Source organism: Nannobrachium achirus (assembly GCF_963921795.1).
Source record: "Nannobrachium achirus genome assembly, chromosome: 1".
NCBI lineage: Eukaryota > Metazoa > Chordata > Actinopteri > Myctophiformes > Myctophidae > Nannobrachium > Nannobrachium achirus.
In genome coordinates, this window is record NC_137810.1 from 80,139,426 (window position 1) to 80,160,246 (window position 20,821).

Genomic DNA, 20,821 nt, shown 5'->3' on the forward strand with positions numbered 1-20,821 from the left:
TATAGCAATAGATAAATATATTGCACCCAAGCAATTGTGGGAAAATTAAGACATGTAAAAAAATCTTAATTCCGATTTTGGTTATTTGTGTTAATAGGGTAAAAAAATATTTTTCTTCAATCTGGTGTCTTGACACTCGAACCAAAATTGTTCTATAGATCATAATCTACAAATTGGAAGTGAAAAATGAACTTTAACACAAATTTGAAATGACTGAGTGTCCAGGCACCCCACTATAAAACCCAAGGCAGAGCTGAAACACTTCACGTTGTAGGCTGTTCATTCTGCCTACATTAGGCTATACTCAGTAGCTAATTAACATAAAAAAGAGGTATTTGTAGTCATGGTTCATGGCGTTTTAGCCAATAAAGTGTATTCACATTTAAATCGATCAGAGTCAGTGTAAACGCCTGGTTAAAGGTTCCCCAGCCAGCACGATTTCCTTATTCCTCTCTGTTGCGTCCTTATATTCCTCTGTCGTTTTGTTTGAAGGCCTACATATTTTTCCAATGCAAATCCAGGCCTTTTTGACGTATTGGAAGAGATTTCGAAGCTCTGGGTCCAAAACGGATTGAATATTTAATGTGTAAAAATCCACGGTATTTACATGGAAGTGAATGAACCCTATAGATGCGGCTGTGATACTAGTCGGAGGTCGAGGCAGAGATAGCTTTTGGAGGGGCGGAGTTGCGATAATAGAGGGTATGCGCGTGACATCATCATCATACCCGGAAGTTATGCGGGAACGCCTACTGAGTGGCAAAAAACTACTTTCTGGCCTTGACAGCCCATACATCCAAACAGAAAAGGCCTGTCTGATTGCATTAAACGACGTTAAAACGACAATAAACTCACATTGCCACTGATTTTGCCACTCGATATGCCACTCGATTTGCCATTCACTTTATGCATGCGCATACCCTCTATTGAATATTTTAAAAGAATAATCTTTGGGAAATAATGCATATATAATGTTCTATAACATCGCAAAGGTAAGCTACTTTTTGATGGCAGTAGCACAAATAAATAAATAATAAATAAGGCAGTAAAAGAGTTACTTTCATTAATAAATAAGGGTTAGGGTAAGGAAAATCTAAGACATTCCATGAATTGGAAAACATTTTCGGGCTTGTGCCTGCAGCAACACAGGCGTTACAATGTTTCTATGTCAGTGGTGCTCAAACCTTTTCATGTGAAGGACCCCCAACATGATATGTATTTGGCCACGGACCCCCATCTCAAAATATTTAGTTCCAGGGACCCCCAGAAGCAAAATTTCAGTTACAAATGTTTGCTTAAATATATATATATATATATATATATATATATATATATATATATATATATATATATATTCAAAGATTTGCACACATTTTCGCAATTTTTCAAAAATAGCAGATCTACAAGCTTGCAGCACGCTCATAGGCGCAAATCGCGGGGGGGACAGGGGTTACGTGTCCCCCCCCAGGTCCAATTGGTACCCCCCAAAAAAAAAAAAATCTAAAAAAAAAATGTTTTTTTTCTAAAAAAAAAATCTTTTTTTTGAGAAAATAATTATTGATGACATTTTAAAGTATTTAAGAGTGCTGCTGGAACAACTCAATAGATAGTCCCCCCAGGAATCCGCGGAGAAAAAGTATTGATTCCGCGGAGAACAATCCTGATAATGCGGAATTCTGCGGAGAACATTTCTTGATTCCGTGGACATTAAAAAACAACCTAAAACCAGTAAGACTCCCTAATCGGGAGATAAGCGACCGTAGGTCTCGCTAGAAGAGGGCCATGTGAGAAATGAGGGGTGGGGTCTCCGCGTTGCCTTGGCGGACGAATAGGTACCGGCCCCGGCTCTCCCGGACGCTCCTAGGCCGAGTTATTTTTTTATGTGAGCTGCAGTGGAGGGGGTCCTCCACTGGGGGCGCCACCACTTTTGCATCCGTTCTGGAGCACCAGGAGTGGGTGGTCCCCGGGAATTCCCCGTGAGCAGCCCTGTGGGGGTGGTCATTTGGTCATTTTTGCACATTTGGTATTTCTTTTACACCTGGGGGTCCCCCAGGGACCTGGGGGTCCCTGGGACTCCGGGGGTCCTTGGAGGTTATAGTTTGGCAGGCAAGGAGTTTGTGTGGAAATTTTGGCATGGATCGCTGCAACGGTTGTGGAGATATGAGCAGGGCAAAAGTGTGACTCACTCACTGACTGACAGACAGCCCGTGGAGCTTTTGATAGTAAATGCGACCTACGGTCGCAATGACCAGTTATCAAGCTAAAAAATATATAGTTCTAACAATCAAGTAAAACCCTTCATGAAATAGCTACAATTAATTGTAATTAGTGGTTAGAATAATCAAATAATCATTTTGAGAATAAAAATCTAATATTAAATCTATTATTTTTTAATTGCTATGGTTTTTAATAATTACTTTCTGTTGCAAAGACTATATTGTCATCCAAACCATGCCCATAGTAACCACATTTTAGAGGATATCCTACCTACTACCTAGAATAGGTGTAATATTTATTTATTCTCTTCTGCATTATTGCCAGGACCATAGAGAGGAACTATAGTTCAGGACACAGTTTCTGTCAGGAACGATTGTGGGACCGGACCATCCAGCAACAACAGCAGGAGGGAAGCTAAGCTCTGTATGAGGTGGCCACTGGTCAAATCATGTACAAATCGTTTTATAATAGTAGTAATAACAGTTGACTCTCAGTCTGAGAGTCTCAGAGTGAGTGATGACATCATAATGTGGCGACTTTGTTTTGGCTGTGGTGGATACACTCTCTTGCTGTGGTGTGGAAGAAGCCAGAAGGACAGCATGATTTTTTTCATTGGACTATGTTTTCATTGGACTACATTTATTGGAATTAAATGGATACCGACCTCACAACCTGTCCCAAGTTGCTACAGAACTAGAACTGTACATTTCGGGAGGACCAAGTTGACCAACAAGCAACAATGGTAACTATTTACTTTTTCATGTAAGCTTTGGTTGTGTTGGTTATTGCAGTAGTGATAACTTGAAAAGTAAATAAATAATACATCATAAAACCGTTAAGGCCCGTATCTGAAGGAAAATGAGGGGGTAAAACTGGCCGAAAACCGATCTCTGCACGCCAAAAAAACGAAATCGCGCGCGCGCACGCGCATCGCGCACGCGCGTCCGGCGGCGCGCGCTTTGCGCGCGCAGGTCCCCTCCTATGCATTTCGTGGATCTACGCGGCTGAGCACGCTGTGAGCTTGTGACGCCCCTGGTTACAATAATCACGATAACCAACACCCTCTCGTGTAATTGTGCTTAATGTGTGTTTGTTTCCCTTCCTAGAAATGTTTGTCTTTGAAATGTAGTGATGTGAAGTTCATAAGTTAAACAAAAACAATTACTCAAGAAAAATTACTGACTTATTGTCCAACATTGAAGATGAGAAAGTGCAGAGTTAGTTTGGAGGGGTTGGGGGTGTTGTTCTTCACTTAGAAGACATAAGTTCTAGTTGGAGCAGGCTGCAGGCTAAGGCCTGGCAGCTAGCCTAACTGGCATATGGCAGCCATGCAGCCACCCCACGGCTCTGGACATTTATTCAGTACATTTTAAGTACAATACTGAACCTCTTGAACCCCCTTATAGCGGAGTCCCTTAGGACTCTCTGCTGGAGTCTTTTTCTGTTTTCTGTTATTGTGAGGAAGGCTTCAGTGGAAAATAGCTTAAGCTTGTTTTCTTTTCCCACATTACGAATGCTGGGTTTTGAAGGACCTTAAATAACATCTAGGCTCATTTCCTACATCTATTGATCCCAAAAGACTTAGGTTTATTAAGCAGAAATGCTCCTTTTGTCCAGTTTCGCTTTTATGCTATTTGTTGCGGTCAAAAGTTTTTTTTTTTTTCTTTTCTTTTATCAATCTGTTTTTAGTTGTCATTACACATGCATCCATGCCATCGTTGTGCCACATGACCCGCCACACTCTGCTAAACAGATGTTATGCTGTTATGGGCCTTGCCAAGTCCCGGAAAAGACGCACTGTGATTGGCCAGTATAGTCACCTTGATTGTATGTATGTTAGTCCCCCCAGGAATCCGCGATTCCGCTATCACAGAATTGATCGCGGAATACGTGACCACCCGCAGATTTCTCGGTCATTCGCAGACTTTTCTGACATCCGCGGAATAACAGTCGCGAGTGGCGCAGAGCGGCGGGAGTAGTTATTACTACTATTATAAAACAATTTGTACATGGTCTGGCCAGTGGCCACCTCATACAGAGCCTGGGGAAATAGCTTAGCTTCCCTCCTGCTAGTTGCACTGACGCTGGATGGTCCCACATTCCTGACAGAAACTGTGTCCTGAACTATAGTTCCTCTCTATGCCTCTATGGTCCTGGCAATGACAATGCTAATGCAGAATAAATACATATTACACCCATACTAAGTAGTAGGCTATCCTCTAAAATGTTACTATGGGTATGGTTTGGATGACAATATAGTCTTTGCAAAAATATTAGATTTTTATTCTCAAAAATGATTATTCGAATATTCGATTTTTCTAACCACTAATTACAATAAATTGTAGCTATTTCATGAAGGGTTTTACTTGATTATTAGAACTATATAATTTTTAGCTTGAAGACATTTTTTTTTTTTTTACAAATCTCTTTATTCATTTTTTCGGCAGGAATAGTAGAAGGCATCATAATAGGTAATATCACAAATGTAAACTGCACTTATTTTACATTCAACATCAAAAGTCAGTGCATAAAGATTCAATAAAATAAAGAGAACACACAAAACATGAAACAAAAACATACAATCGCAAAATCCCATTCACACTTTCAACCAAGACAGGACAAAAGACAAAGGGTAACACGAGGATGGGAGGGGGGGGGGGAGTCTCTGCTCAGGCTAATTGTTAAGTTCGTTTGTGATCGTGAGCGTGCCGATGTAATCCAGCACGGGCTGCCACGTTTTGTGGAAGGATTCCAAGGAACCTCTGAGGGAGAATCTAAGTCTTTCAAGTTTGCTTTGGTGGGGATATTCATCCCTTTAACGTTCCAGGAAACTAAATTTATGTTTCTAGGGAAGAAGACATTTTTTAAAGTTTTTAACGTCCGCGGAATCAAGAATTGTTGTCTGCAGAATTCCGCAGAATCAGGATTGTTCTCTGCGGAATCAAGACTTTTTCTCAACGGATTCCTGGGGGGACTAGTATGTGTGTTTGTGTATATATTAGGGCATTAACGAAAAAGTTGACAAGTCGACTGAGTCGACTTCATTACACAAGTCAACTCCCACCAGAGAAAGTCGAAAGTCCAAGTAAAAAAAAAAAAAAAGTGAAAATAGCAGATCTACATGTTGCGAGGCGTTGTGAGCATGTAGATCGGCTATTTTCACAATTTCTGCATCTATATATATTTGACAATTTGGCCAATGTTTAATTTGTCATTTTAGAGGTATTAAAAAGTCCATAACAGTTAAATTGGCACTTAAACTTTATGTTGGTTTGTTTACAGTTGAGTGAGAAAACAATGTTTCACATTAAAGCTATACTGTGTAAGTTGCTAAACTAGTGGTCAGTCGCGGTATTGCTTTTTTCTTTTTTCTGGATAATTTTGCCGCGAAATCCGGTCCCCGGCCAGGATCATAGAAAACATATAAAGAGAAGGCTTTAGAAGCTGAAAATAACGGAGTGGGTGTTCTAAAACTTTAGCGATTTAACAGTTAGGACAATTTTAAGATTTGTTTTACAAAAGAAGTTACATAGTATAACTTTAAGTTAATCATCTGGGGACCCCCCAAAATAATTGGGGGGTCGTGTGTGATGTGATGACATCACCAAACGATAAAGTCGACTTCAACTCAACTTTTTACTGAGTCAAATCGACTTGCAAAAATCACAAGTCGTTAATGCCCACAGTGCAGGGGCGCTGGAAGTGGGGTGCTGAGGGAGCTGCAGCTCCCCTGGTGGTGGGGAGGAGAAAAATACATTTTTCGATTGAGAAAAAAAAAAAATATATATATATATATTTTTCTTTTTTTTTATATAGGCCTATATATATGCACACACAGAGCTATATTAAAACAATAATGTATTTGACTTTGGGGAATAAAATATGTTGAAAAAAAAGGTGTTTGATTATCATATGGTCACCTAATCACATGGTTACCTTGCCACCTCCGGTCAGAAGGGAAGTCAAATTTAAATTTTGTTTTAAAATAAATCCCTCTTTGATGGCACACCAAAGTCTATTTATTTGAGAACTAGAAACTGTCTGTAGGCTCATTGTTGCAAACTAACACCGTTGTATATGGGGAATAAAAAACAGTAGAAAACTGTTACAAAAATAATACCCGATTTTGTAGTGTGTGCGTGTGTGTTGCACTATGTGCTAAAATAACTAGTAACTATACAGCTCCTTGTTACATCGTTGTGCGGGGAATAAGCACCCGAAACCGCAATAAAAATAACCCAAAACCGGATAAAAAACTTGAATTTTCGGCGCGCGGCCAAAGGCCGCACGCATGAACTCCTCCAAGCTCAGCTCCCCTTGGGATTTGGGAGTTCCAGCGCCCCTGCCACAGTGTGTCTTGCGCCCTATATATATATATATATATATATATATACACACAACTTTCCAACATCCCATCGTGCATTGTGCAGAAGGCGAGCTGCATTTCCGGCGCCGCAGCCGAGTGTGATCTACAAGCTCACAACGGTTGCATCTGCAACGCGACGTGAGCTTGCATGTCTGCTGTTAACCGGAAGTGTCCCGCAGATAATGCTACAGGAAAGTCGTGCGGAAACAGGTGGATATATTAGAAAACAAGTAGTACTTTTTTACTTTTGGTACTGTAGGCATTATGTGATGCTGCATGGAGCTTTTTATCAGGTGAATTGAATTTGGGCATTTTCACTTGAAAACAGAGTATTTCTACATTGGGGTATTAAACGCACCACTGTGTTTACTGTGTTTAACACACACACACACACGTGTGCACGCACGCTCTCTCTCACTCACACACACACACACACGCACGCACGCACGCACGCACACGCACACACACACACACACACACACACACACTGTGTTCTGTGCTCTGTAGAGCGGGTCCATCCTCAGGCACACATGTGGACGGACTTGGCTGGTGGCATCCATCCATCTGTCTCACTCCACTGACCATGACAGCTGTCTGTCTGTCCGCCCGCCTGTCTCTCTGCCTCTTCGTTTGTCTTTTTCAGTGTTAACTGCAGTGGCATCAGTTCAGAAAAAGCTAAGGTATGGCAACATGACTGGTGTCACCAGTCATGTTGCCATACCTTAGCAACAGGCATGATACATTTATTTTAAGAAGTACATTACATTTGTTCCCCCTGTTTCTACAGTTTCTTAGGCTGGATATGGCAGCCTGGAACGGTTGTTCAAGTGCAGCTAAACTTGGCATGTTAGTAAACGTGCCACAATTAACAATAATGAATTGCACCTGTACCATTTTGTCAAGATGGCGGAGAATACAAGTGTGGAGAATATAATTATAATACCTTGTTAAAGTGACCATTTTGTTACATTTTGAATGTGTAGTTATTTTAGTGTAATTTAACAACATAATAACCAGAACAGATTGACAAAGAGACATTCATGGATTTATATTTAAAAGTCACTTTCATGTCCCCCCCCCCTGGACCCAGGGTATGGCAGCTGCATACCCCTGCCATACCGAAGTCGGCCGGATAGATATAGATGTGCCGTTTCAACTTTTCTGTATTTTCTGCTTTTTCCTGAAAATGCCCTGCAAATACATTTTTTCCCCCCTGTTTTGCCTTTCTAATTTTTATGGAGAATGGAGTGTATTTTTTGCATAAACTCGCAAATGTCAAGAAACCACTCCATTCCCATTGCAAAGCAGAATTCACCTTCATGGGTAGATTTAAACTTCAAAGTCATACAAATTACAAAAAATAGCTACAAGCTCAATGTTCTGCAAATCCCCTGCAAATCTACTGTTTTGCCAATGGCAGGACGTGCAAAGTTTTGAAATGGCACATCTGTATTAGGGCATTCACCAAATATTCGAATATTCAAATATCAAAGTCACTAATCGACATTGTTCACCGAAGTCGAATATTCGCTTATATTTTTTATTTCATTGTTTTCTCTTATATATAGTTTATAAAGCTTGGCTAGATAGGAAGTCAAAAGAATGAGTTGTCAGTGCCCCTGGTGGATTAATTTGTTAATGCTCTATACCAGGGCTTCTCAAACCTGTTTAGGCCGTGACCCCCAAAATAAACATATTTGAACTGGGGACCCCCAGTTATTTTGTACACCAGCACAAAAAGAGTTAAAAATACATTAAATGGAAAGAGATGCAACATCCATTGTGTTCCATTTAACATTCAACACTCAAACTGCTGGACAAACCAACGCATGATTATTTAGCAATACAAATGAAATAAATAAAACTCAAACTATACAACTTCAAGCGATTGATGATAATATGGAGGTGATGGGTGAGCACAACCTATAGGCCTACACCCAGCATCGCCACAACAAATCCCTGAGGGTCATTAAAGACCTCAACACCCACACAAAAGCCTGTCTCCCCCCCCCACCCCTTCCACAGGCCATCATACTCTTAAACACCAGTGAAGATTGTGAAAACAATCAACAAGACCAGAGCATAACCTAAATCTGTCACATTGGCTTGTTATAGCGCCACCAGGAGGATGATTTTTGCAAACATCCAAACATGACACAATATCTTTGTGATCTAGACTGAACTGTCGTCTTTTTTTTTTTTTTTCAAATTCCATCCTGATTGGCTAAGATTGGATTCCAATTAAAGCTTGCAGAAGTGGCCCGTTTTTAACAAAATACCTCAAATCATGTACAATTGCCATGACACTTCACGTTGGCCTGTTAAAGCGCCAAAAGGAGACCCATTTTTGCAACATTAGGCAAAACAATTTGGTCCAAACATCACACAAATTGATTCACCTCTACTCTACTACCTGCCATGGGAGAGATCTGTGTTCCGAGGAGCAAATTTTTCTAGTTTTCTAGTGAGTGTTTTTAGTCTTTAAGTTAAACATAAAAATGTATTATTATTTCTTCTTTTCTTTTTCCTTTTTTTTTGAGAGGTGGTCAGCCGCTCCTCCAGAGTGGCAATGTCCGTGGCTATCTATCTCTTAGCCCGTAGCATGAATACCGCTGGTGACCACAGTAGCGCTGTAACACACACAGCACACACACACACAGCACACACACCACACACACACAAGTGTGATTTTTATTTTTTGTAGTGGAGCTTCAGAGCATGTAGCCTACCTAACCAGTGCATCTACATGGCAATAAAGTGAATCAGAGAGGGCTGTTTGCAACACTGTGGGGACAGGGCCAGCCAAGGAAAGAGGGTTGGGTTAACACACTGTAGGCCTAACTCAATGGGAGAGTGTTTTGCAGGTCTTTCAGTCCGAGTGTATCAAAAAAGCAACAGGGTTAAGGCAGCGGAAGCTTATGATTGGCTGCACGGAGGTGACAAAAGTCGGGGGGGGGGGGGGGGGGGGGGGCAGAGATACACCTAAACCTACCCTTAACCCTAACCTCAGTAAAATTAACGCTAACCTGGAGAATGCTAACCTGCCGACGTTGGTGAATGCTAACCTGGTGAATGTTAAAATGGTCGGACCAACGGTGTTTAACCCAGTTGCTCTTTTGATACACTCATACCGAAAGACCTGCAAAAAACACTCTCCCGTAACTCAATGCTTCCCGTCTCTCTCCTCATGGTTTCCTGTTTCCTGTGCTTCCTGTGGATGCAGCAACCAGGACAGGTTAGTACTTATTTATGTGTACTGCCAAATAACTAATGTACTAAACACTGCCAGCAAGCTTTCGTTTTTCCTTGCCTTTTCAACTAGTCACAGAATATGTGACTATATACTTAGGATCCTGAATGGCTTGATAGCCTACTAGGCTTGAAAAAATGTATATAAATATTTTAGTAAAAGTCAATTTTTTTTTTGTGGCACCAGTAAACCATGCCCGCTGCTATGCCCTATAAATGTATGAAGCCTGCAGAATTGGTTCAGTTAGCATATACTCGAGTGGTACATTGCGGTTGCATTCAGTTTCTGTTACAACACTATTATGCTAGTCTTACGTCACACGTGACGTGGCAGTCAGCTGATCATTGCCAACCTACTTAAAGCCTGCTCAGTTGTCTCTTCCTCCTGCCTTGCTGATTGGCTGCTGGCACTTGCTTGCCCCCACCACCAGTAGGCTCTGCTGCTAATTCTGTTCCCCATGGGGGGTGTTTATATATTTATATCTCCCTGCTCCTAATGGTTATTGATGTTCTTCTGTGCTGCGCTGAGCAGGGAGAAGCAGAGCCTGACGCCAAAATAAATGTGACATATACACACTTGTATTACTCATTTATAAGGGTGGGGAAGTTAACGCGATATTAACTAATTAACGCAAAATCCTTTTAACGGCGATATTTTTTTTTGACGCGCGATTAACACAGCTGATGTTTGAGCCTTGGTGCACACCGTAGTTTAGAGAGTGAGGAAGCAAATGCGCTGACGAGTGACAACAGTCAGTCAGTGCAAGATGCAGCTAGTAGCATGGCTAGTAGTAGTACGAGACAGACAAAACGGCAGAGATCTTTGCAGCAGACAACCACAATCACAACCACAATATTACGCCGTCGCGTGCAGCAAACATTGAAGCGTTGAAACGGCACATCTGTACAGCGCAAGCCCCAGACACACACACTCCCAGAACAGGAGCGACTCTACCTTGTACACGAGCACGTAGGCTATGTCCTTTGTGCAGTGCTCCCGAGTCCCCAGACCCCTGCACCAACACGCTACTGAATGCATGCAACAACGGAGCAGAGAACCCACATAGCAAAAAGGTTTGCCCAATTCTGGCTGAACTCCGGCAGGTCTGGCTGACATCCGGCAGGTCTGGCTGACTGTATGCCTTGTGTGTGCCACACATCTCCAACGAACCATTGTCTCTACATCATAACATAACAGCTGGGCTTTGTAAAACACAAGTGTTTCGAACGAAACGCCTGTTTGTTAAGTTCTGGAAGGAAGCACTTGCACTGTACAAACTCTTGTAGTGTCTTGTAGTGAGCTTGTAGATCTGCTACTTTTGGTGAATATCCCCTTAGAATAGGGATGCTGGGGTTTAGTGATTGATAATGTATCTCTCTCTAGGTCGTCCTCAGACGAGCCTTCCATCGTCGCTTCCAGTCATCCCGGTTCTCCATACATCTGGCCAGCTCGTTGGTACTTTGCGCTCCTACATCTTTCTTGAGTACATCCACGTATGTGATTGTGGGACGTCCTCGTGACCGGTGCCCATGTGTTGGTTCCCACAGCACCAGTTTGCTGGCAGGAAGCTCCTGGTGTCTTTGGCAGTGTCCTGCTAGTCTCATTCTTCTGGCAGCAATTTTCTCGCTCACCCTTGGTATTCCCTCATACAGACTCTTGTTGGTAACATGTGCACTCTTACTGATGTTAATTAAGTACTGCACGCAGAATTCTAGTGTAGCACCCGTCAAGAGACTTCTGCAGGGTTGGCTTCAGGGTCCAGCATTCACTGCCATATAGGAGAACAGACTCCACCGTTGCAAAGAAGAAGCTGAGTTTGATTTGGCGGGGGAGGTTGGAGTTCCATACACTGTTCATGCCATTCAAGGCCCTCCATGCAAGTGTGTCCCTCGACCTGGCCCTCCTTAGCCCTCTTCCGACCAGTCATCTCATTTATTACCCTCCAGGCCTCCCCGTACTGCTTTTCACCTTGCGCTGCTTGCACTCTTCGCACACTCTCCATCAGTTCCTCCCCTTTGATGGAGTCGTAGGTGTTGAAGAGAAACTGTTTGGCTTCATTCGGTAACCTACGACTCTCCACAGTTGGTTCACGCTCAAAGTTGAGTCGCGCTTCCTCCACCCTACCCCGTGCTGCTACAACCTCCGGATGTTTAGACCGCAGGGAGGTTCTGGCTCTGTTCAGCACAGGCACGCACAATCTGGTTGCCTCCTCATTTGCAACAACGAATCTCCCATATTCGCTGCTAGGCTCCTCTCCCTTATCCAGCTGCCGAAAGCGCTTCTTAACTTCCTCTGTGTACCTGGTTTGAAGGCCAGGATCGGTTGTGAATGCCTTCCAGTCATGCCGGATCTTGGGGCTTGGCTTGGGGACCCTGAGGCTCAGTCGCACCCTCATGGAGACCACGCGGTGATCAGAGCCCACAGAGCTGAACGTACTGTATGGCTCAGCGTTCAGGATGGAGTTCCTCCACTTTTGCCTCACTAGGATCCAACTGACGTTGCATACCCGAGGCTCGGTCTTGAAAGGTCCATCTCTTCCCTGTTCTTTTTTCCGGAACATGATAATGTATAAACATTTATTTATTTTAAATCTGTCCTAATGACAAATTTAAAGGAGCCTCCGCACACTCAAAAGTGTGCAAAATCATGTTCTTTATTTTCAGTTAAAATTGCAAGGTTTTGGTCATAGATCTTCTTCATGCAGCACAGCACAAATCTATTGGCAGATGAGTGGTGGTCCTTTCACTATTATCCGTCCTCAGATATTTTCTCAAGTTGTTATATATTTGTTAGGCCTATTATGGACAGTATTTGTCATTATTCCAATAATAATAAACATGCTGCATCTGCATAAAGCAAGTATTTTCTACTCCCATGTTGATATGAGTATTAACAAAAATCTGTTTACGGTAGATTTAGAGAAGATAAAAAATATGCGATTAATTTGTGATTAATCGTGATTAATTATGGAAAAATGTGCGATTAATTTGATTAAATAATTTAATCGATCCCCAGCCCTACTTATTTATAATAATAATAAACATTGTTTCAATCCTTATTGTGAGTTATCTAACTGAATTATGGTTTATATATCTTGTGGATAGGCCTGTCACAATTATCACATAATCGCAATTATTTGAGATAAACACAATTATTTCGTCATAATCGTCATAATTGTTTACATGTTGAAAAATGTAATATATTTTCAAACATTTTCAAAAATAGTGGAAATAGCTGATCTACAAGCTCACAACGCGTCGTGAGCTTGTAGATTGGCTATTTCCACTATTAATGTTATGTTCATTTAAGTACAAAGTTCATAAAGGTAATTTCTTTGTATATTTAGGTTGTGTCATATCTGCCATGTGCAACTTCAAATCCTAGAAGCCAAATAGAAATGTAATTGTCAAAGACAAAAACACAATTAAATCGTTAATCACAAATATTTGTGACAATTAACACTTATGTTGCAATGATTTTTTCCGGCCAATGTCCCGCGTTGCCATGGTTACCATAGACTTCCATGTAATTGTGCAAGTGTGTAAAAAGTGCACGCCCATGCCTAGATGATGCACCACGTGTGTAGATGCTGTTCACAGCTTTCAAACAAAAAAAATCCGCTTGGAAATCCGTGCAGGCATTCATGATTTATCTGCCATTATGTTTTCTTCAGATGTAAACAAACATGGCTGCCATGTTTGAAAGAATGGGTTGGTATGGGGGTTAAACATGCAATTTCGCGATCGCGATCATGCCTAATACATTTCTGGAGGTCCAAAGAAAAAATTTGAAAAAAAAAATTTGAAAAAAAAAAATATATATTTTTTTCAAAAACGGCCCAAACTCGGGAAACTCGGGGTTGGCACAGCACTAGTACCAATACAAACTCGGGGAACTCGACGACTCTACCTTGTACACGAGCACGTAGGCTATGTCCTTTGTGCAGTGCTCCCGAGTCCCCAGACCCCTGCACCAACACGCTACTGAATGCATGCAACAACGGAGCAGAGAACCCACATAGCAAAAAGGTTTGCCCAATTCTGGCTGAACTCCGGCAGGTCTGGCTGACATCCGGCAGGTCTGGCTGACTGTATGCCTTGTGTGTGCCACACATCTCCAACGAACCATTGTCTCTACATCATAACATAACAGCTGGGCTTTGTAAAACACAAGTGTTTCGAACGAAACGCCTGTTTGTTAAGTTCTGGAAGGAAGCACTTGCACTGTACAAACTCTTGTAGTGTCTTGTAGTGAGCTTGTAGATCTGCTACTTTTGGTGAATATCCCCTTAGAATAGGGATGCTGGGGTTTAGTGATTGATAATGTATCTCTCTCTAGGTCGTCCTCAGACGAGCCTTCCATCGTCGCTTCCAGTCATCCCGGTTCTCCATACATCTGGCCAGCTCGTTGGTACTTTGCGCTCCTACATCTTTCTTGAGTACATCCACGTATGTGATTGTGGGACGTCCTCGTGACCGGTGCCCATGTGTTGGTTCCCACAGCACCAGTTTGCTGGCAGGAAGCTCCTGGTGTCTTTGGCAGTGTCCTGCTAGTCTCATTCTTCTGGCAGCAATTTTCTCGCTCACCCTTGGTATTCCCTCATACAGACTCTTGTTGGTAACATGTGCACTCTTACTGATGTTAATTAAGTACTGCACGCAGAATTCTAGTGTAGCACCCGTCAAGAGACTTCTGCAGGGTTGGCTTCAGGGTCCAGCATTCACTGCCATATAGGAGAACAGACTCCACCGTTGCAAAGAAGAAGCTGAGTTTGATTTGGCGGGGGAGGTTGGAGTTCCATACACTGTTCATGCCATTCAAGGCCCTCCATGCAAGTGTGTCCCTCGACCTGGCCCTCCTTAGCCCTCTTCCGACCAGTCATCTCATTTATTACCCTCCAGGCCTCCCCGTACTGCTTTTCACCTTGCGCTGCTTGCACTCTTCGCACACTCTCCATCAGTTCCTCCCCTTTGATGGAGTCGTAGGTGTTGAAGAGAAACTGTTTGGCTTCATTCGGTAACCTACGACTCTCCACAGTTGGTTCACGCTCAAAGTTGAGTCGCGCTTCCTCCACCCTACCCCGTGCTGCTACAACCTCCGGATGTTTAGACCGCAGGGAGGTTCTGGCTCTGTTCAGCACAGGCACGCACAATCTGGTTGCCTCCTCATTTGCAACAACGAATCTCCCATATTCGCTGCTAGGCTCCTCTCCCTTATCCAGCTGCCGAAAGCGCTTCTTAACTTCCTCTGTGTACCTGGTTTGAAGGCCAGGATCGGTTGTGAATGCCTTCCAGTCATGCCGGATCTTGGGGCTTGGCTTGGGGACCCTGAGGCTCAGTCGCACCCTCATGGAGACCACGCGGTGATCAGAGCCCACAGAGCTGAACGTACTGTATGGCTCAGCGTTCAGGATGGAGTTCCTCCACTTTTGCCTCACTAGGATCCAACTGACGTTGCATACCCGAGGCTCGGTCTTGAAAGGTCCATCTCTTCCCTGTTCTTTTTTCCGGAACATGATAATGTATAAACATTTATTTATTTTAAATCTGTCCTAATGACAAATTTAAAGGAGCCTCCGCACACTCAAAAGTGTGCAAAATCATGTTCTTTATTTTCAGTTAAAATTGCAAGGTTTTGGTCATAGATCTTCTTCATGCAGCACAGCACAAATCTATTGGCAGATGAGTGGTGGTCCTTTCACTATTATCCGTCCTCAGATATTTTCTCAAGTTGTTATATATTTGTTAGGCCTATTATGGACAGTATTTGTCATTATTCCAATAATAATAAACATGCTGCATCTGCATAAAGCAAGTATTTTCTACTCCCATGTTGATATGAGTATTAACAAAAATCTGTTTACGGTAGATTTAGAGAAGATAAAAAATATGCGATTAATTTGTGATTAATCGTGATTAATTATGGAAAAATGTGCGATTAATTTGATTAAATAATTTAATCGATCCCCAGCCCTACTTATTTATAATAATAATAAACATTGTTTCAATCCTTATTGTGAGTTATCTAACTGAATTATGGTTTATATATCTTGTGGATAGGCCTGTCACAATTATCACATAATCGCAATTATTTGAGATAAACACAATTATTTCGTCATAATCGTCATAATTGTTTACATGTTGAAAAATGTAATATATTTTCAAACATTTTCAAAAATAGTGGAAATAGCTGATCTACAAGCTCACAACGCGTCGTGAGCTTGTAGATTGGCTATTTCCACTATTAATGTTATGTTCATTTAAGTACAAAGTTCATAAAGGTAATTTCTTTGTATATTTAGGTTGTGTCATATCTGCCATGTGCAACTTCAAATCCTAGAAGCCAAATAGAAATGTAATTGTCAAAGACAAAAACACAATTAAATCGTTAATCACAAATATTTGTGACAATTAACACTTATGTTGCAATGATTTTTTCCGGCCAATGTCCCGCGTTGCCATGGTTACCATAGACTTCCATGTAATTGTGCAAGTGTGTAAAAAGTGCACGCCCATGCCTAGATGATGCACCACGTGTGTAGATGCTGTTCACAGCTTTCAAACAAAAAAAATCCGCTTGGAAATCCGTGCAGGCATTCATGATTTATCTGCCATTATGTTTTCTTCAGATGTAAACAAACATGGCTGCCATGTTTGAAAGAATGGGTTGGTATGGGGGTTAAACATGCAATTTCGCGATCGCGATCATGCCTAATACATTTCTGGAGGTCCAAAGAAAAAATTTGAAAAAAAAAATTTGAAAAAAAAATATATATATTTTTTTCAAAAACGGCCCAAACTCGGGAAACTCGGGGTTGGCACAGCACTAGTACCAATACAAACTCGGGAAACTCGGGGTTGGTTAATAGTCTTGCAAAATGTCCTATTCTAAAATGGCTAGTTCCATTCCTTGATTGGCTGGTTTCCATTTAATTGCTGTGGTATATGAGACTATTTTCCACACCTTGAAACAGTTTATATCAAACCCAGGTGCGTTATTTCTTTACAGTGTTCCACAGTGCACCAATTATCTGCACCTGTGTTGTTGGCATAAAAAAAAAAGGGCTCGGACCTACTTTCTTGTAGCTGGGAACTACTTTCCTGCAGACCTTGTAGTGAATTATTAGGGAAATAGAACAGTTTTAATTGGTACATGTCTATGATTTTTCATGTTGCCATCAGTGTTGGGCAAGTTACTGAAACATAGAAACTCGTTACCGTTACTAGTTACTTCATTTAAAAAGTAACTCAGTTACTTTACTGATTACTCACACCAAAAAGTAATGCGTTAGGGTGCCCTCAGACCAAAATGCCTACGAGAGTGGAATCCGCGTTCCGCCAATGCATTTCAATGAGAGTGAAGCGGTTTCATGCCAGCAGAGGACTTCTGCAAAAAAACGCTCCCTTCTCATTGAAATGCATTGGCGGAACGTGGATTCCACTCTCATAGGTATTTTGGTCTGAGGGCACCCTTACTGTGAAAAGTAACTTTTTAGTTATTTTTTATTTTTTAGTATAGTATTTTTTAGTAATGACCTTATAGCCTGGTTAAACTTTATAGCTTGTAACCCAAAAGAGAAATTAGACATTTGCCTGTGACCCAAACTAGTGAAAACAGCAGATCTACAAGCTCACAATGCATTGCTTTGCGATGCGTTGTGAGCTTGTAGATCAGCTATTTTCACTATTTCTTAAATATTTGTGTTCTAGTTTATGGAATTTATTTGATTTTATGTATAATGTATTCATAGAATTACTTACAAAATAACGTTGACATTTATTTTTTAATTTGCAATTAATGTAGTCAATAATCAGTAAATAATCATATTTTCCATTTATGAAATACAATGCCTTACAAGCAAAAAACTTGAGGCAAAATTAATTATTAAAGGCCTGTCCATACTTTGACCGAAACCGCCGTTTTCGGTCAAAAGGTCCTTTTCAACTATACATTTTAATTCCTCGAAAGTTCTGGAATGCTTTTTCTCCGAACAATAGTTCTGAAATTTGCACAACGAGATGTTGTCACTTGCCGAAATCAGGTTCGGTGAAACGGCAAACGTGATTGGTCGGTTGGACCCCCCCCCCCCCCAGCTACTGTACACTGGAAAGCCTGGTGACGCGAGGCTACTGTACATTGCTTTTGTTTTTGCTTTGCGACCCGCGAAAACTACTATAACTGTGTGTCGGTGCATGCTCAATGAGCGGCGCGACACGACGCAGAAGGTCGTCAAAACGACTGGCAGACATTCTCATTATTTCAAAATGTTTCTGATACAGGCCATCCCGGGCCCGGGGTCTTGTCGTATTTAGCGGGCGGACATACCACCGACGGCTAGATGTGCTCGCCTCAGGGCAACATCCTCCTCCTCCTCTGCCTCCTCTAACATTTCCTCCTCGTCTTCCTCCTCCTCCATAACCTCCACAATACGTGCCACCACTTCCAACTTCCAACGTGCCAACCCTCCGAACAGGAGCGAAGTATGAACATCCAACGCTTTTTTTTCGGAAAAGATAAAAAATAAAAAAGTTTATTTTTCAACCGAAAAGTTCGGTTCTGTCGAAGTATGGAGAGGCCTTAAGACCACAGGAAGTTTTCTTTCTGTGGCTTTCTTTCTCTAACAACAAAATCATGGTTTGATGAGCCTTAATGAAATAGACCCGACAACAGATTTGACCGCGAGTCGGGACCAGAGTTATATAATTATAATACTGTAGGTCGACGGGACACATGCATGGATTTACAAGACGTTGTCAATCATCTCATCAATAACGCACAGCTGTGCACTGCACACAGTGGACGGGAAAAGTCAGCTACTGTAAGTGATTGCATTCTATCATATTCTACCTAGTGCGGGCTATCTGTAGTCATGTTTGCAGTCTGTATGTCTGCACTACTCTTTTGGTAAAGCACATGCCCAGTGCGCGTCTCAGTGCGGCTCTGTCTGGCATTTTGTGTCGTTGTCTCCCCTCCTCTCTGCCTTGTGAGTGACAGAGAGGAAGATTCAGCTCAGCTCTAGATGCACAAAATAACGCAAAAGAACGGAGGAACGCACCGTGTAGTAACGGTAACTGAGTTACAGAATTCAAAAAAGAACGGCGTTACAGTAATTGATTACTTTGTAACGTGTTAGTCCCAACACTGGTTGCCATATTGTAACCATTTTAGAAAAGCATGCACGCGAGGCATGTGGTTACCTGTATCTTGGCTTCGCCTCGCGTCTCACCACGCCTCTCGGCCGTTATAAAATACCAGGTAACCCCATGCCTCTTGTGGCGTATTGCTTCAATCGTGACAGCCCTACTTGTGGATGTGTCCTGATTGCTTGTACACGGTGTGTCCAGGAAGCGAGCGTCTCCTTCAGCTAAGGACGAACACTGCTCCTCAGGCATGAAGGATGCCCTGCTGGAACACACCTCTGACCCTGTGGAGCTGAGACGCATCCACTACCACACACAAGGTACATGCACGCACGCGTGCACGGACGCAAGCACACACACACACACACACACACACACACACACACACACACACACACACACACACACACACACACACACACACACACACACTCTAGGGCATTCAGCAAATATTCGAATATTCGAATATCAAAGTCACTATTCGATGTTGTTCACCGAAGTTGAATATTCGCTTATTTCTTTTTTTTTTTTTTTATAGTTTTCTCTTTAAAAAATATATTGTTTATAAAGCTTGGCTAGATAGGAAGTCATAAGAATGAGTTGTCAATGCCCCTGGTGGATGAATTTGTTAATGCGCTATACCAGGGCTTCTCAAACCTTTTTAGGCCGTGACCCCCAAAATAAACATATTTGAACTGGGGACCCCCACCCTGACAAGCACTTGGAATTGTAGGTATTACATTTAATGTGACTCGGTTCCGCAGATAAATATTGTGAAAATAGCAGATCTAAATGCTCACAACGCCTCGTAGATCGGCTATTTTCACAATGTTTGCCTCTTGCTTATTTATTATTTGACAATTTGGCCAGTCCTGTCGAATATTCGACTATTCGAATACTTTGAGGTTGAATAATTTGAATACTAAAAAAGCACTATTCGTGAATGCCTTAACACACACACACACACACACACACACACACACACACACACACACACACACACACACACACACACACACAAATCCTCTGACCCTGTAGACCTGAGACACATCCACTACCACAAACAAGGTACACACAGGTGTTTCAATTGTTAGATTGGCGTAGAACTAATGATTTTCTCCAATCAGAACACCTGTGTTTGACACAAAATATGGCCACTCTAGGACTACAATTGGCACACCCTATAACCCCCAATTAATCGTATTACTGCAATCTGATAAATAAAGGCTTTTCTTTTGTAAATTAAACACAAAATAGACATAATGCATAGATCATAATATAATTAACAAAACGTGCTTAAGCCATCTGAATCTGAGACGATAGACCCTATTCACGGCCCGCACGAGCACTCAGCAAATACCAGTAAAATACCAAGTATTGGTATCAAATGTATTGTTTTGGTATGAAATGATGTGTATTAATGATCAGAACTCACCGAGTTGTGTTGCTTTTCATGGCTCAATAAGCAGACAGACAGACAGACAGACAGACAGACAGACAGACAGACAGACAGACAGACAGACAGACCGACAGACCGACAGACAGACCGACGACAAACTTTCCACGATTCATTGTATGTACTTCCTTCTCCCTCTAATTTCATGTATCGGTCCATGTCTTTACTGTATAGTCGGGTACTCACAAGCCCAAAAGCTCAAGGAATAAGGTTGAACCTGTGATGTCCTGCTGCACTTTTTATTTCTGTTTTATCTATTCATTTGGTCATTGAGGTCCACAGAATGAGAGGCCTGCTCTGCCGGTAACATTGCGGAAAAAAAGTTATGGCCATTTGTATATTCACTGAAAAAAGTCTGCTTTAAGTAGCATGTGAGGGATCAAACTGGGGGG

General features: G+C 41.9%; 1 protein-coding gene across 1 annotated transcript in view; it reads left to right on the top strand.

Annotated features, from left to right (window-relative positions):
• ptprfa (protein tyrosine phosphatase receptor type Fa) overlaps positions 1–20,821 on the top strand; it is a gene marked incomplete at its 5' end in the record, with an annotated part of 370,668 nt that overhangs the window by 232,875 nt on the left and 116,972 nt on the right. Inside the window, one exon of the mRNA XM_080720119.1 lies at positions 19,178–19,293. Coding sequence (XP_080576245.1) covers positions 19,178–19,293 — 116 coding nt within the window. The remainder of the gene's footprint in view (positions 1–19,177; positions 19,294–20,821) is intronic.